Genomic DNA, 14,818 nt, shown 5'->3' on the forward strand with positions numbered 1-14,818 from the left:
CATGTTTTGTTAATTGATAATGACCAATGAATGGCATTGATGTGATCATTGACACTTCACATAACCTAATAGGCCTTTAAAACCGTATAAAATATGAATTTCTCTTAAAATAATACACTCTGGTATTTAGATATTGCTAAACAAATGTAAGCGTAAAATAGATCTGTATTGGTATTTCAAACAACATAGATATATTTAATTTGTATACGTAATTCTATTATGGTGTCAACAATGTAGTTTTTCAAGGAGCTATTATTTTATGAGTTCGCCATTTTTGATCCAACTTGCCTTCCATAGTCTCTTCTCGTTTTTCTCTGTCCAGTTACGATCACTCATGCGTTTGAGTCAAAGAAGATGGAAGATATTTCTTTGGACGAAGTGATACGTCGACGCGGTTTCAACAACAAAGAAACAATTAAAAGGTATTAATTTAGCAATTTATGAGTTTGAATGCAATTTATGAACGTTATGCATTGAGTTGTATCATTCAACGTAATGAAGAAATTCATTTTCCAGAAAGCCTCGGCTATTTCAGTTCCTCAGCGGTCCTTTTTCAAGGCCTGTACTCGCCGTTGGATTTGCTACAATCATGTAGCTAACGTTACTATCTATCGCTACACCTGATATCAATGAGCAAAATACGCGCAGCTAGCTATTTATCAGTGCTCCGTTTAATTTGTTAGCTAACTAGGTAAAACTGATGTTTTATCAACCACTGATGACGGTAAGTTAGCTATCGACCAAAATGACCGAATAAGGTAAACAGTTCGCTGGATTGTACGTTCGGTAGTTAGCTATAAACTAACAATGGTTACAAACGCAGAAACGTTTAGCGTAACTATTTAGTATACCTATAGATATGGTACAGAGCGCCTGGCAGTCTTGTAGATTCTCTACCTATATGTAGTCAACTAGTTGTAGCCTAGTCCTCCATTATCTAATATTCACATTTTGGAAAACACAAGGAGCGCATATCAGAACATTTAACGTTACACTATTTGATTTTGTATATCGCTTTGAGTATACCTAGAGAGCCATACTGAATGTAGGACACAATGAAATACTATAGCTGGTGTTAAACGAGCTCCATGTGTGTTTTGCTAAATGTGGATATTAGATCATGGAGGATTGGGCTACCACTAGTTGACACCAATGTCGACCACTTCCTCTTGTCTTTCAGGCCTATGTTCGGCAGGGGTGCTGGAGGGGTCGGGAGGACCTTTGATGCCCGACAGAAAATTGGGATGACAGATGTCAGACAGAGACTTGGTGGAGGAGGAGGAACTGGTAACCAAAAACAAGACCTGGCCTGCAGGGCAAATAGCCTTTCAATAGTATCAAATATTCAACAGAATGACTTTGTTGGAACTCAAACAATTATTTAATTCTGAACAGCTTTTAGAGCAATGCTCAGGGTAATGGGTAAAATAATACATGCCCCAGCCTTTGCCAGAGTTAAAGCAGGTATTTTGTGTGAGGCCCTGCCTATTGCCCTATTGAGAAGTAGAGGGATGTATTCCATTTGACGGATTGATTGTGTCAAGTGGACATGAAAAATGCTTATTGAGACTTCAAGAGATCTGATCTGGATGTCTCTCTTACCTTAGCCCCATTTACAAAATAATATTTTGTTTCAAACTACACATTTTACTGTTGGACTACATTACGTTCTGTTATGCATTCTTACAAGTCAGATCAGGCATTGGAATGGTTTCTTGCCTTCTGCTCACTCTTGTCCTGCTTTCGCTTCCTCCAGCTTTTCAAGTGAAGGATGCAAGAGAGAAACTTGGCCAGAAAGATGCCCGCTTCCGAATCCGTGGCGGAGGAGGAGCAGGTGGGGTCCAGGATGCCCGACAGATGATCAACTCACGGAAAGGAGGTCCGAATACATTTAATGTTACCCCACAGAGTTTACAGCAGATACCAGCAGCACAGCTACAGACACATGTGCAGCAGATACAGATACACACTTCCAACGAAATTGCCAGTGCAAATGCCAGGCAGTTTACCCCCAACCTACAAGGAATGAACATTAGAGCTGGGGTTACGCCACAGCTGGGGGGTGCACCTAAGAGGATGATGGACGCTCGTGATAGGCTGAGCCTCAAGAGGACCATTGGAGCTCCACCAAGCCAAGGAATGGTGGCACCCATGAAGATCACCAAAACCATCCAGGTAAGTGATCAGGCTGACAGTTGGCTCCAAAGTGACAGTAACCACAGGTCCAGGATCTGCTCTAATATTATCCATGCTTAGCTACTAGACAGAATTTACCCACTTGTCGCTCAAGATGTGCACAGATAAGAGAGAATGCAAATTATTGCATTGTTTATAGTGGTAAAGCATAGCTTCACTCCAAACATAGTTGCTAGCTGAAGTTAATTGGAAATTAGTTGAAAGTTCAACTAGGCTTATTTGCTATTTAGTTATTTGTAGCATGCTTTTAGAGTCAAGTATATTAATTCACCTTCTTCTGAATAATGATATTATTTCACTTTATTTTAGCAGCAAAGGCCGGTAGGGATGTCAAGTGGGATCCGTATGAAAATGCCAAGCAGGGGTTCCCAGGTAAGGGACATTTTTTGAAAAGATAAGAATCAGAAGTTAGATGGCAGAATTGATTAAAATGATCTTAGATAATAAAGTTTTCTTTAGAGTATATCAACTGAATTTGGTTGATTTCTGCTGGTCATGCGTCACTGCAATGCATATGTGAGTAACGTACCATCTCTCACTCAGTCTTTCTCAGGTGATGATGATATCCCTAGCAAACAGATGAAGACCACCACTGGCAACCATATGCTGCAGTCACGGGTGTGAAGACTATGCTATGTTTTCTTAACTTTTCTCTCTTTCTGTTGCTTTTTCCTAAATGATCTGTATCTGTAATTATTTATTATTCAATATAACTCAAATATCCCTTTAATACTGCCACACTGGCTGCATTGGTGTCTCACGCTCAACGTTCCATTCATTCACTGAAAAGTTTCAATGCTTCCTCTCTTTCTCCAACAGCCTGGCACCCTGGGCTGCCCTTTCAGTATGTCAGCCCCCATCACTAAAGTAGTCAAAAACGATGCGTACACCGCTCCTCGTCCCCCAGTGCCTGTGACACCCACAAGACCCAACCCTAGTGTAGGGGCCTCCCGCTCTTCTGCTCTCGCCTTACAGCCCATCTCCAGGACCCTCCGGCAGGCAGGGCCCACAGCGGAGCCCAACTCCCAGCCTCCTCCACCCCCACAGGTCAGTCTTCACATGTCCCTTCACTCAGCTACTGGAGCACTGGATTACATAAGGTCATCTCTATAGGAATGTGTTGGTAGGGATGCTAGCAGATACCTATAGACTTCCAGTCATTGTGCTAATGCTAGTTATCATTGGCTTGCAAAACTACTTCTAAATTAATACTGGACAGAGACATACAAATGGTATCCACAAGTTTATCTGACTCTGGGGAAGTAGATAAATGGCCTCCTTGTCAAATCTCAAAGTATATATATCTCTAACCCAGCGGTGGGCAATTCCAGTCCTCGGGGTCCTGATTGGTGTCACAGTTTTGCCCCAGCCCCAGCTAACACGTCTGACTCCAATAACCACCTAATCATGATCTTCAGTTTAGAATGCAGTTTGATTAACCAGCTGTGTTTGCTAGGGATGGAGAAAAAGTGTGACACCAATGCCCACCCCTGCTCTAACCAGTTAACAAGCGGTTAAATTAGTTCTAAACAGTAAAATTATGTGACCAACAGAAGATGCTTTGCATGCGTAAAAGGAACTGACATTTTTTCATATGAAGGAAAGCGTCCAGGTTTCAAACAATTAAGTATTAAGTGTTCAACATATAACTGCCACCAGGAAAGTCACATTTTGGACTGCACTGGGCCTTTAACATCACTAGTTGGCAGCATAGCAAGCCTTGGGGTCCGTAATCAACCTACTTCTCTCTCGTTGACGATAGATAAACATAAAGCATAGCATTGGCTTATTGTGTTGGTGTGACTTGTATTTGATTGTAAAGTGTTTTGGTGCACCCCTTCAGCCTACCTTCAGTCCTCTGGAGGGGACTAAAATAACAGTGAATAATCTGCACCCCCGTGTCACTGAAGAGGACATAGTGGTAAGTGCCTCACAATGTTCAGTTCTCTGCTGTTTTAGATTCTCTCTAGCTGTTTGTGTAAGTTTCAGACCTGCTTACGATGCAGCCATGACTCATTTAGCACATTCAACTGACCTTTTTCCTGTGTTCTTGTGACTGTCCACAGGAGCTGTTCTGTGTGTGCGGTGCCTTGAAGCGAGCGAGGCTGGTGAAGGTGGGGATTGCTGAAGTGGTGTTTGTGAGGAAGGAGGATGCTGTGAGCGCCTACAGGAAATACAACAACCGCTGTCTGGATGGTAAGGGCCTTCAGCAAGGGCAACATTTATTTTAAGGTTGATTGAGTTTTTGGGGAACCAGCCTTGGGTAATGATGCAGGTGATGATGAATAGTTATCTGAGAAGGCATTGGTTTTACTTTCTTAAATCTTTATTCATTCTCTTCCCAAGGCCAGCCCATGAAGTGCAATCTTCACATACAGGGGAATGTCATCACTTCAGACCAGCCCATTCTTTTGTAAGTCTCTGTCTCTGTTATATTCATATTTCTCACTGCCCCCTTGGTCGCGTTGCATGCAAATCAAAGTATTAAATTGTAGTCCACAATGTGCATGATTTCTTCCTTTCCAATTGCAATGCACATTGTCTTTCAGCATCACATAAAATCCCCCATTTCTCTCTCACAGGAGGCTCAGTGACACTCCAGGCACTGGAAGGAAAGAGGGTCTGCCCCTCTCTTTGTCTCGCCCCGGGGGTCGTCCAGCCTCCTCTCAACCCACACCTGAGGTGGATCCCCAGACCATCCTCAAGGCCCTGTTCAAATCTACTGTCCAGACCCCCTCTACCACAGAGTCTCCCGGTTCACAGTGCACAGCCTTCCGCATTAAGATATAACTTTCTAGTACATCCACACACATACGTGTCACACAACACATAATACATCCACCCTCCTGTTTGACGGAGACATCTACTGAGATGATCAAATAGCATGATACTGTATTTGTATAAATTGTGACCGATCATTGATTGGCAGGTTGTAACATCTAAAATTAACACTGGTGTCGTCGTCCAGATTTTTAGAAAAGAAAACCATTTGTAATCGTGGCGAACTACATAGATGCATGTCTCATAACCGACCAATGTGAGGCAGTCTGATTTGTTCATTTATTGTTTTAATCAAATTTGGTGGGGGGATATCACATGGTTCACTTTTACAACTGTTCAAATAGTTCACATTGAACACCCCTCTTGGAATCATGAGATGTTTTGTGCTGGTTGGAGTCTTTCCCCCCCCCCCCAACCAATGGTCTCACTATGACCTGATGCACAAACCCATGAAGATAATTGTACTGTGAACTACAGGCAACAGTGGTTCTTGTACTGGACATAATATAAAGTTTGATTTCAGAATGACTTGTACACATGCTTGTATTCCGTTGTGGTATTTGGTTTGCCATTCTCCTTTTTGTGGCATTCAGGTTGTTCTATGCTTATGTGACTGTTATTTTACTCTATTGCTTTTTGAGCAGCTCAGAGAAGTTATGCTAATTTGCTCAATTTATGTTCAACTGTCTGTAAATTGCTTTTTACAGCTGCCTTTTATGTCAGTCATGAAGATATGGTAGTGAGGTCAGATCTATGTACAAGTTAATTACTGCCAATAAATATGTTGCTTTATAAAGACGTGTCCATATTGATGTGTGTGTATATAAATCATTGGTTCATATCCTTATTTCTCAATAGAATTTAGATCATTTTGCATTAGTGTCTTTGTTTGTCTGCTAGACCGGGCTTCACAAAACCTTTTGGGGCCGGAGATCCCTTTTGTGATAGCAAATTCATCAGGGACCCCCTCATAAACAGATTACAACGCGAGTGCAATTTAAAAAGGGTTTTCAGGGGTTTTTACATGGTTTGCACAGCAGACAAAGTCCCAGACCCTGGGAAGGAGCATTTAAAATACCCTGCTCTTGGCATTTGAGAGAAAATGTAGCTGTTTTAATTTTGTCATGGGCAGACATGTTTTGTTGTTCCAGCTTTAAAGCTATTCTGTAATTCTACACGTTTTGCCATGAGGCAGAGAGCAAGCTGCTGTTTTAAAGCTTCCATTTGGGAATAGTATTGAGTTTAAAAATGTATAAATGGTGGCGTACTGTGAATACCAATATCCCTGAGCCTCCCTTGGCCCATGTTGCCCAGGGCTAAGGACATACATTGTAAATAAATACTATTACATAGTGCTCTATTACATACTTTACATTTATTCCACGGATCCTTTGACAAAAAGTCGTATAATCTGTTAGTAATATTACTTTAAAAAAATGTAATGTTAAATATATATGTTGATCTGGCAACGGAACCCTGCAGTACACCTGGACCCCATTTTGAGAACCCCTGTGATACACAGCTAGAGCCTCCAAAAAGTAGGATCGACATTTTTGGTGGGGGGATTTGTATTAAGCATATTTAGACTACAACCAATCCATTTCTACTTCCTGTGTGAAAGGTCGCAAAGAAGATGGCGCCGTCCAAGAAGAAACATGCCAACCAGGCTTGTGTTATTCCAGGAGGTTTTACAGGTAACCATTGTTAAAAAATAACACACGTAAACGGAGAATGTGATTTAAAAAATATAATTTTGGGTTTGTTAGTTCGATCATGATCTCATTCTGTTCCAACCACACTGGCTTGCTTCGAGCTAGCTAACTCCACAACGTATGTCGAACACTCAATTTAAGCTTGCTTCAAGACCAAACTTTGTAAGCACATGAGTCTTGAGGTTGTTTGTGTTTAACGATTAAAATCGCTCAACTTGATGTCTGTATATTATTTGGACTACATCATGTAGTTTAAGCAAATATTGTCTACTATGTTTTACTCTCAGGCTGAAGCCATTAGTAACTTGTGCGTCTCCCTGGAGTTGGAGACAATGTATTAGGGCCTGCCTAGACAGATGTTTCTGTTTTGACTGTATTCTGACTGAACTACTCTTCTCAGTGCTTTCTCTACAGTTCAGTACTGACAGTGTTGCCCAGCACAAAATATGTGTAAAAGAGCACCGGGTGCGAGCAGAGAAAACCACACAAAGACCCCTCGACAGAACACTGTTTGTCCTTAACATTCCCCCATATTGCTCTGAGGTACGTTTATGTTGTAAAGACTGTCAATTACCAATCAGTGTGCATGTGATTGTTGTACTATTAGCAAGTCAACAGAAAAATGAAATGTTTGTGCTACAGCTGTCTGTGGCTTAAATAAGGTATAAATGTACTAATCTCTTTCTGCTGTCTTTCAGGGTGTGATAAAGGAGCTCTTCTCTCAGTTTGGTCCTGTTCAGTCTGTGGAGCTGAGAGAGAAGCCAGGGTCCTTTGAGCACTCAGGACCCAAGCTGGCCAAGTATTTCACACCAGCACAAAAACAGGTATGCCCTGAATCCGGACAACGAAGCTCAGTGTTTAGATCAGATTGATTATTGAAGTGCCTATGGACACCTTTTCAGTATTGAGCCTTTTCTGTTTCCATTCCCTAAAGGGGTTCAGAGTGGGTTACATCGTGTTTCAGAAGGCCATCAGTATTACAGCAGTGAAGTCCCATCCCCATGATGTCCCATTGGTTGTTTCCACAGAGCAGCGACCTGTGTGGACAGGTCTACAGAGTAAGTGAGCTTTAAAGTGTTCTTCTAGATGCTTGGTCTTTTCTAAATATCGGCAGAATGTATAAAATTGGAAAGATATTTCACCCAGATTTAATACAGTATTTAACATGCCTTTCACTTCTGTCTTGCTTTTATTTCTTTGCCTTTAGAATGGATTCATCAGTACAAGCAGTCATTTGCTCAGCCAGACAAACTACAGGAGGCAGTTGACACCTTCATGCAGGATTATGATAAGAGAAAAGAAGAGGTCAAATTCTCCCCCTGTATCTCAATCTCAACTCATTTTGGTATTTCTGTTAACATTTTTTTTCTTACCCAGGAGGCAGAGCGACAAAAGGAGGAGGCTGAGGAGCAGCTGGAGGATGAGGAGGGCTGGGTAAAAGTTACCAGGGTTAAAAGTGGGACCAAGACCCGCCCCCACAGTGAGGTATCCAATCAGAAAGCTCTGCAGAAGGAGAGCAGAAAAAGGAAGCGGAAGGAGCTCATGAACTTCTACACCTGGCAGCACAGAAACACACAGAAAGAACGTAAGTTATGGTTCTAGTCATTTGATCACAACAGAAGCACAATGTGTGGTGAAATCCTTTTATTCTTTAGTGCAAAACTTTTGTTCAGTCATTCTGTCTTCACTGCTAACTCTGTCCCTATTACTCAGTCACTCTGCATTTTGAAAAGGGTTATTCTCTCTTTCAGACATCGCTGAACTGAGGAAAAAGTTTGAAGAGGACAAACAGCGAATTGCTTTGCTAAGAGCACAGAGGAAGTTCCGACCTTACTGAATCAAGTTTCTTCTGAGATTCTCCCCACCTTCCTGTTTTTTAAACCACCTAACCACACCATTGATGTCAATAAATATCAATTTATTCTGTTTGTATAGTTCTTGTTTGTCACTGATACAGTAATGTATGGAGTCTAAGTTTGTTTGGTATTTGATTCAAAAGTTGTGAATCATTACCTTAAGATCACTTCATGTTTTCCAACAGACACCCTTGTATTCTGCTATTTCTGGGGCTGTAGGATAGGAGGCGTTAATATTTATTTTCAGGTGTAGCGCTATGTATTCAGTTTACGTGACCTTTAACAAAGTGTCAAAGGCAAACTGGCAGCATAATACATGTGATGTACATTTGGAATGCACATGGCAGGTGAAGGTATTTAATGGTAGTTGAAATAAAATACCAATTATAAATAAGTGTTCATAGAGGTGCTTTATTGGGCTTGTTCAACCTGTAGGCCAGTCTCATCGTTTCTCGTTTCCAGTTCCACATCATTTTCTTCCACTTAACTCATCGACCATGAAGAGAACAGGAGGAAAAACAGGATGGAGGTGACAGAGTACATTTACACCTGAAATGCTGAGGGCCGCCAGCAAGAGAAAACGTTAGTCAGTTTTATTCCACTCACACAGCAGCTGTGGGGTAAGTTGAGACATTTTGGGTATGAAGATGTAATTTCATGGAGTCTGAAGAAAGAAACCACATGGAAAAAAGACGTAAGCAAGTTATGACGCTTGGATCTAAACTAAAATAGATCATTAAAGATTGTTCTATACATCAGTTGGAGTCTATAAGCTCAAATACGTGGTCCTAAGCCTGGCATGAAAGTGCATCGTTGTTGTGTGGGTTAATATAGTAAAAATGTTTGCCTTGGAGTAAGTTGAGCCAAAGGCAAGTGAGAAAATGTAAGAGTTCTTCCCAGGCATAATGCAAGGCATTATCGCTGGTATATGTTAAAAGTGTAAAAAAGTACGTTAGGTGTTAAGCCTGTGTTGAAATATGCTTAAATTGATTAAAAGACTAAAAGAGCGATTGTGTTTGTGAAAAATATACAGGATTTTAAAAAGATGGTAATATTTAATCCAGTACAGAAATGTGTAGGTGGCTCAACTACTCGGGGTCAAGCTATGTTTTAAACTCACGCTTAAATTAATTCAGATTATTTCCAGGGATACACATCCTGAAATAAGTAGATATCTTTGTTAGAAAGAATACTACATTTCCCATGACAGAGTGATGTTGAATCTAAAAAAAAAAATGGCTCAACTTACCCCACTCTCCCCTATTTAGAATGTGCTTACCTATATTCAGATCACTAGGATTCCCTTACTGTTCTGACCCAACAAAACAGGACCAAATGAGACTAACTGGGTGACTCGATCTGACCCAGACTCCCTCCTCGCCCTCTCACCATCAGGTGCTGGATGGAAGAGGATGAGACAGCATGACTATTGGATGAAATAACCCAATTCACAGTGTTAGGGTGAATGTAGAACATAGAGACCTGAAACACTCACAGGTGATGGAGCAATGTTGTCTACACTCTTCCTCCTCTGTGCAGATTTCCACCCAGCAGTAAAAGTACACCTGAGAGACAAGATTCAGTAATCAGTGTTTTTCCCTAACCCTGGTCCTCCAGTACCCCAACAGTACACATTTCCATTGTAGTCCTGGACAAAACACCTCATTCAACTCATTGAGGGCTTGATGATTAGTTGAATCAGGTGTGCTTGTCAGGGCTACAATGAAAATGTGTACTGTTGGGTCATCGATGATCAGGGTTGGGAAACACTGTAGCAGATGGAGGACCAAGAGATCTTTGTTTTGACAATATATACCAAACAAAAATAATAACATGCAATAATTTCAACAATTTTACAGTTCATAAGGAAATGAGTCAATTGAAATAAATAAATTAGGCCCTAATCTATGGATTTCATATGATTGGGCAGGGGCGCAGCCATGGGTGGGCCTGGGAGGACATAGGCCCAAACACTTGGGAACCAGGCCCAGCCAATCAGAATTCGTTTTTCCCCACAGAAGAGCTTTATTACAGACAGAAATACTCCTCAATTTCATCAGCTGTCCGGGTGGCTGGACAATCCCGCAGGTGAAGAAGCCGGATGTGGAGGTCCTGGGCTGATGTGGTTACACGTGGTCTGTGGTTGTGTGACTGGTTGGACATACTGCCAAATTCTCTAAAACGACGGGGGCAGCTTATGGTGGAGAAATAAACAAATTCTCTGGCAACAACTCTGGTGGATCTTCCTGCAGTCAGAATGTCAATTGCACGCTCTCTCAAAACCTGAGACATTGTGTTGTGTGACAAAACTGCACATTTTAGAGTGGCCTTTTCTTATCCCCAGAACAAGGTGCACCTCTGTAATGATCATGCCGTTTAATCGGTTTCTTGATATGCCACACCTTTCAGGTGGATGGATTATCTTGGCAAATGAGAAATGCTCACTAACGGGGGATGGAAACAAATTTGTGCACAACATTTGAGAGAAATATGCTTTGTGTGTGTGTATGGAAGAGTTCTGGGATATTTTATTTCAGCTCATGAAACATGGGACCAACACTTTACATGTTGCGTTTATATTTTTGTTCAGTATATTAACAAAATGTTCAGATTCTTCAGATAAATAGGATAGACCTTACCTCTTCCACACTGGGATTGCCCGTCTCAGGGTCCACGAAGGAAAAGGTCTTGACATCAAACCTCCTGACCTGGGAGTGAGAGGTTGTCTTCCCCTGACTGTCCACTGGGACAGAACCCCTCATGTTGTCCAGAGGGTTAGGACAGCTGTCAGGGAGAAGGATGGGAGTGAGACTACTAAACCAATGTATACAGTCTTCATATTCACAGTGATTAATCTTGAGTCAGTATAGGAAAACTTTTGTCTCCCTCCCTCTCACCCATCATAGAGTAGTGTCCATACGGAGTGTCTGGAGGCAGGGTAGGCGAAGCAGTCACGCACACGCAGGGAGAGACTGGGGTCAGGGGAGGGTGGAGAGATTGACACCTCCACATACACAGGCTTATGCAGATAGAGGGTCAGGGGCAGCTGGTCCTCAGGGAGGAAAGAGTTAAAGGACTCATCTGGAAAAAAGAAAAGGGCCAGGGTGATGGAGGTCTACCAGTGTAACAGTGTGTTGAAGTGACAACTCTTGATGCCATATACTTGCAGTGATTGGATTTGGCATCCCTTGCTTTGTCTGTGGAAACCAGATTGTTTTACTACAGTACCTGTGGCTATTCTCATCTGCACTCGGACAGTCCCCATTGCAGTCACAGGTGGAGGGTTAGTTGGGTTTAAGGACCACAGATCAGTGTGGAGGAGAGCTGACCCCTCGTATTGACACCGGACCTGCAGACTACAAACCAAGTCTCATTCAAAACATATACTCCAGTTTCAAGCAATTAGGTTCTGGCTAAAGCCACTATATGGTAAAGTAGTCCAAATTGTAGTGCACTGTCCACATGCAGGAAGAGAAATAAGCAGCTACCTGAAGGGAGAATGTTTGCCTGTAATCTTTGGATGCAGTTCCTCAACCTCTACCTCATAGCTTACAACATCCCCATTCACCTGTAAATATAAGAGGGGGAACAAGTTGTTTTAGCATACCTAAGAGTATTCAACACTGCAAGAAAAAGCAGCATTATACTACTACCAAAGGCATTCTGGACAGAAGTATACTACTGTAGATTAGGGCAGAAGGTAAACTAGGCCAACTGACTCACCATCATCTTTGTGCCACACTCCCTCACCCCGATTTTAAAGACAGCTGTATCTGCAGAGGTAGCTACAGGAGAGCACTGTGGCTGACCCTTGACGGCAAGGTTGTTGGGGTTGATTGGGGGATCAGTGTCTGTTGCCTTCACAGAGAACACAAAATGGCCATCCAGAGAACAGGCTGAGCGCAAGAGGAGACAGAAACAAGGAGTTATTCTTGACATTTAATCTCTGATATCAGTATGCGCCAATCTCACCACAACAGTTACTATTCCTCTGCTGATACTTTCTTTCAGAAGCATGTTCTCAATTGTACAAAATACACACAAAACTAATTCCATTACTGTTCATTCTGTAATAGCAAGTTGAGTCATGGTCATCATAGCAGCATCCCAGTTTGAGACAGCCATCATTGGAGACATCCTGGGGACCACAGTCCACACGCAAAGCTCTATGGATGCTGCATTTTCCTGATCGTGCTGAAGGAAAGTAAATTGGAAGAATGACTTTTACAGAGGTGGTACTAAATGGCACTGCAATCACTATGTGGGATAAATAATCTAAATTCACTCCCTATGATATTATATGAACTCACAGGTGCGACCAATGATGGGTTTCTGGGCCATCTTCTTGAGTAGGGGGCAGCTAATACTGACCCTGTACCATTGATCCCCTGCGTCCAGCTGGACTCTCAAAGACACAACCACTGTGTCACCCTAAAGATAGACCAAAGTGGTTTGATATGGCAATCAGAAGGTTCACACACAGACCAAGACCTCTCAATGCAATGAACATCAAAAAAATACATTACCATACCTCAACCTGTGTGTAGCAACTGTCATATCGACTCTGGAAAGAAAGGGTACCATTCTTCTCTCCCCTTCTCACTCCACAATGTTCTTTGGCTTTTGGCACAGGCACACTGACTCCAGACCTGTCTGGGGAAAATGAGATCACCCAGCATACCATACATTCTAATTAAACAAACAAAATCTGCAGATATAGAGGGCTAAAATATAATGGCTATTTACCTTTTACGTGCAGGTTATGAAGAACCGCTTGACCAAACACTGCGCGTATTCGTCGGGCGGTGCAGGTGACTCGAGGCAGGGCAACTTGTGCTCTAGTTTGAGCGGTTTTCTGCTGCACGAGAGTTGAAAGGCATCGGTAATATGGCGCAAAGAATGCAAACATTACACAAATCATAAGTAGCATTGTTAGGCTACAGGTTATGCTATGTTTTAATTAGTTAAATGATTCACAATTGAACAATATAAAATATTGTGACAAAAGTAATATTTTGCGCGGTATTTGTGTGGTTTCTTTGTGTAGTGAAGAAACGTGTCTTGCAAGACCAGTAATTGGAGTGATAAGGCAGGACATTGCGTCAGGCTTTGTTAGCCTACAGGTGATTAAATCAATTATCACAGTCTGACTGTATGGTGGCCTGCTGTATGTAATACATCCGTGACTGAATGATAACATTTCATTTTATGAATACATTTGATTTATTATTAAGCGATCCTTCCAACGTTTACCCCATTGTTTTCTTTACTGTGGGGAAAGGTTCTGCTATATTGTGGACTTTCATTATAATTCTATGTTGAATCCGATGGAAAATAAGGACATATCACCCTTGATTAAAAGGTCAAAGTAAAGTGATGGTAGTGTATGGCACATTTGCACTCTGCCTACAATACTAGGCAATTAATGTTCACCTCAGGGTCAGTAAATGCAAATATTACATAACAACCTCAATCCCCATCTCTTCTCTCAGTTGTCATGCTCATTTCTCAGCCCCTATGCTATGAGGCTTTTTAACATGAGCACTTATATTCATTGATGATGTGCTGCTATTAATGTCAGTGTGTCCTTTGTTGTGTTTTATTGTGTATTTATTGGTGGTGTTATGTATTGGCTGGTTCAATCAAATGTGCCCTTTTGGGGATTAATAAAGAACTATCTTATTTTATTACATAGCCAGGCCCATCTTCTTGCTACATATTGGAAGCCACAAAATTAAATAGAATGTTGTATCTTCATACTATAAACACTGTGTTCAGTAGGCCTACTGTCACTGTGCCCATGCATGGCATTGTCCCCCATGTAATGCAGACACAGAACATGATGCAAATATCTATATAGGACAACGCTTGGAAGTCTACTTTTTGCATGTAGCAATGTGAGGAAGATCGTAGAGCAAGATTACTTGTAAATTCATGTGATCCACATAATTGCTGCTAAATTAAAAGTTGTTCCACTGAGACGAGACATGCCTCATGTCAGTTAAAAGTGGAATGGACATGATATACACATAGTTAAACTAAGTGATGAGAAAATGTTCACATGTATTTTTCTTTTCTGTATTCCATCCTTTTTTTGGACCATACATAAGTCATGACTCATGAGTCATAAACTGATTACACAATTGGCCTACTAGCTTTTCCATTACATGTGTTGGATGTACAAGCAGCATTATATAACCCAATTTGGAATATATAGCCACCCATTAGATGTTCTAGTATTGGACTATGACTGAGAGGCAAACTCGAAGCACA

General features: G+C 41.6%; 3 protein-coding genes across 5 annotated transcripts; 2 read left to right on the plus strand and 1 right to left on the minus strand.

Annotated features, from left to right (window-relative positions):
• Nucleotides 1-280: 280 nt before the first annotated feature.
• LOC118365487 (polymerase delta-interacting protein 3-like) lies at nt 281-5,773 on the plus strand. 2 transcript variants are annotated; one of them, XM_035747742.2, is made up of 10 exons: nt 281-422; nt 1,181-1,287; nt 1,757-2,175; nt 2,506-2,568; nt 2,740-2,814; nt 3,016-3,243; nt 4,040-4,117; nt 4,263-4,392; nt 4,543-4,609; nt 4,779-5,773. In XM_035747742.2, the coding sequence occupies exons 1-10, from the start codon at nt 355-357 to the stop codon at nt 4,984-4,986; spliced, it is 1,443 nt and encodes a 480-aa protein (XP_035603635.1). In that variant the 5' UTR covers nt 281-354; the 3' UTR covers nt 4,987-5,773. The 2 variants fall into 2 exon arrangements, with proteins under 2 accessions (XP_035603635.1, XP_035603636.1); XM_035747743.2 differs by having other exon boundaries at nt 2,509-2,568.
• Nucleotides 5,774-6,515: 742 nt separating this feature from the next.
• LOC118365489 (ribosomal RNA-processing protein 7 homolog A) lies at nt 6,516-8,617 on the plus strand. 2 transcript variants are annotated; one of them, XM_035747745.2, is made up of 7 exons: nt 6,516-6,671; nt 7,090-7,232; nt 7,388-7,513; nt 7,624-7,747; nt 7,897-7,994; nt 8,067-8,274; nt 8,441-8,617. In XM_035747745.2, the coding sequence occupies exons 1-7, from the start codon at nt 6,611-6,613 to the stop codon at nt 8,524-8,526; spliced, it is 846 nt and encodes a 281-aa protein (XP_035603638.2). In that variant the 5' UTR covers nt 6,516-6,610; the 3' UTR covers nt 8,527-8,617. The 2 variants fall into 2 exon arrangements, with proteins under 2 accessions (XP_035603638.2, XP_035603639.1); XM_035747746.2 differs by having other exon boundaries at nt 7,654-7,747.
• A 158-nt stretch (nt 8,618-8,775) lies between these two features.
• LOC118365488 (zona pellucida sperm-binding protein 4-like) lies at nt 8,776-13,653 on the minus strand. Its single transcript, XM_035747744.2, has 12 exons — nt 13,292-13,653; nt 13,077-13,198; nt 12,856-12,976; nt 12,605-12,739; nt 12,269-12,441; nt 12,034-12,113; nt 11,774-11,901; nt 11,443-11,626; nt 11,185-11,329; nt 10,041-10,110; nt 9,825-9,943; nt 8,776-9,102 (listed from the first exon to the last, which is right to left on the minus strand). The coding sequence occupies exons 1-11, from the start codon at nt 13,473-13,475 to the stop codon at nt 9,831-9,833; spliced, it is 1,455 nt and encodes a 484-aa protein (XP_035603637.1). The 5' UTR covers nt 13,476-13,653; the 3' UTR covers nt 8,776-9,102; nt 9,825-9,830.
• Nucleotides 13,654-14,818: the final 1,165 nt, after the last annotated feature.

Source organism: Oncorhynchus keta, chromosome 32, assembly GCF_023373465.1.
Source record: "Oncorhynchus keta strain PuntledgeMale-10-30-2019 chromosome 32, Oket_V2, whole genome shotgun sequence".
Lineage (NCBI taxonomy): Eukaryota > Metazoa > Chordata > Actinopteri > Salmoniformes > Salmonidae > Oncorhynchus > Oncorhynchus keta.

Excerpts from the sequence above, each read along its gene's own strand:
- LOC118365488 (XM_035747744.2), bottom strand. The coding sequence starts at position 13,475 with ATGCTACTTATGATTTGTGTAATGTTTGCATTCTTTGCGCCATATTAC. Across the intron at positions 12,442-12,604 it reads TTGCTATTACAGAATGAACA|CCTGTTCTCTGGATGGCCAT; the intron begins GTAATGGAATTA and ends TCTTGCGCTCAG. Across the intron at positions 9,944-10,040 it reads ACAACATTGCTCCATCACCT|CACCTGATGGTGAGAGGGCG; the intron begins GTGAGTGTTTCA and ends TCTTCCATCCAG.
- LOC118365489 (XM_035747745.2), top strand. The coding sequence starts at position 6,611 with ATGGCGCCGTCCAAGAAGAAACATGCCAACCAGGCTTGTGTTATTCCA. Across the intron at positions 7,995-8,066 it reads ATGATAAGAGAAAAGAAGAG|GAGGCAGAGCGACAAAAGGA; the intron begins GTCAAATTCTCC and ends TTTCTTACCCAG. Across the intron at positions 8,275-8,440 it reads CAGAAACACACAGAAAGAAC|ACATCGCTGAACTGAGGAAA; the intron begins GTAAGTTATGGT and ends TCTCTCTTTCAG.
- LOC118365487 (XM_035747742.2), top strand. The coding sequence starts at position 355 with ATGGAAGATATTTCTTTGGACGAAGTGATACGTCGACGCGGTTTCAAC. Across the intron at positions 1,288-1,756 it reads TGGTGGAGGAGGAGGAACTG|CTTTTCAAGTGAAGGATGCA; the intron begins GTAACCAAAAAC and ends CGCTTCCTCCAG. Across the intron at positions 4,118-4,262 it reads TCACTGAAGAGGACATAGTG|GAGCTGTTCTGTGTGTGCGG; the intron begins GTAAGTGCCTCA and ends GACTGTCCACAG.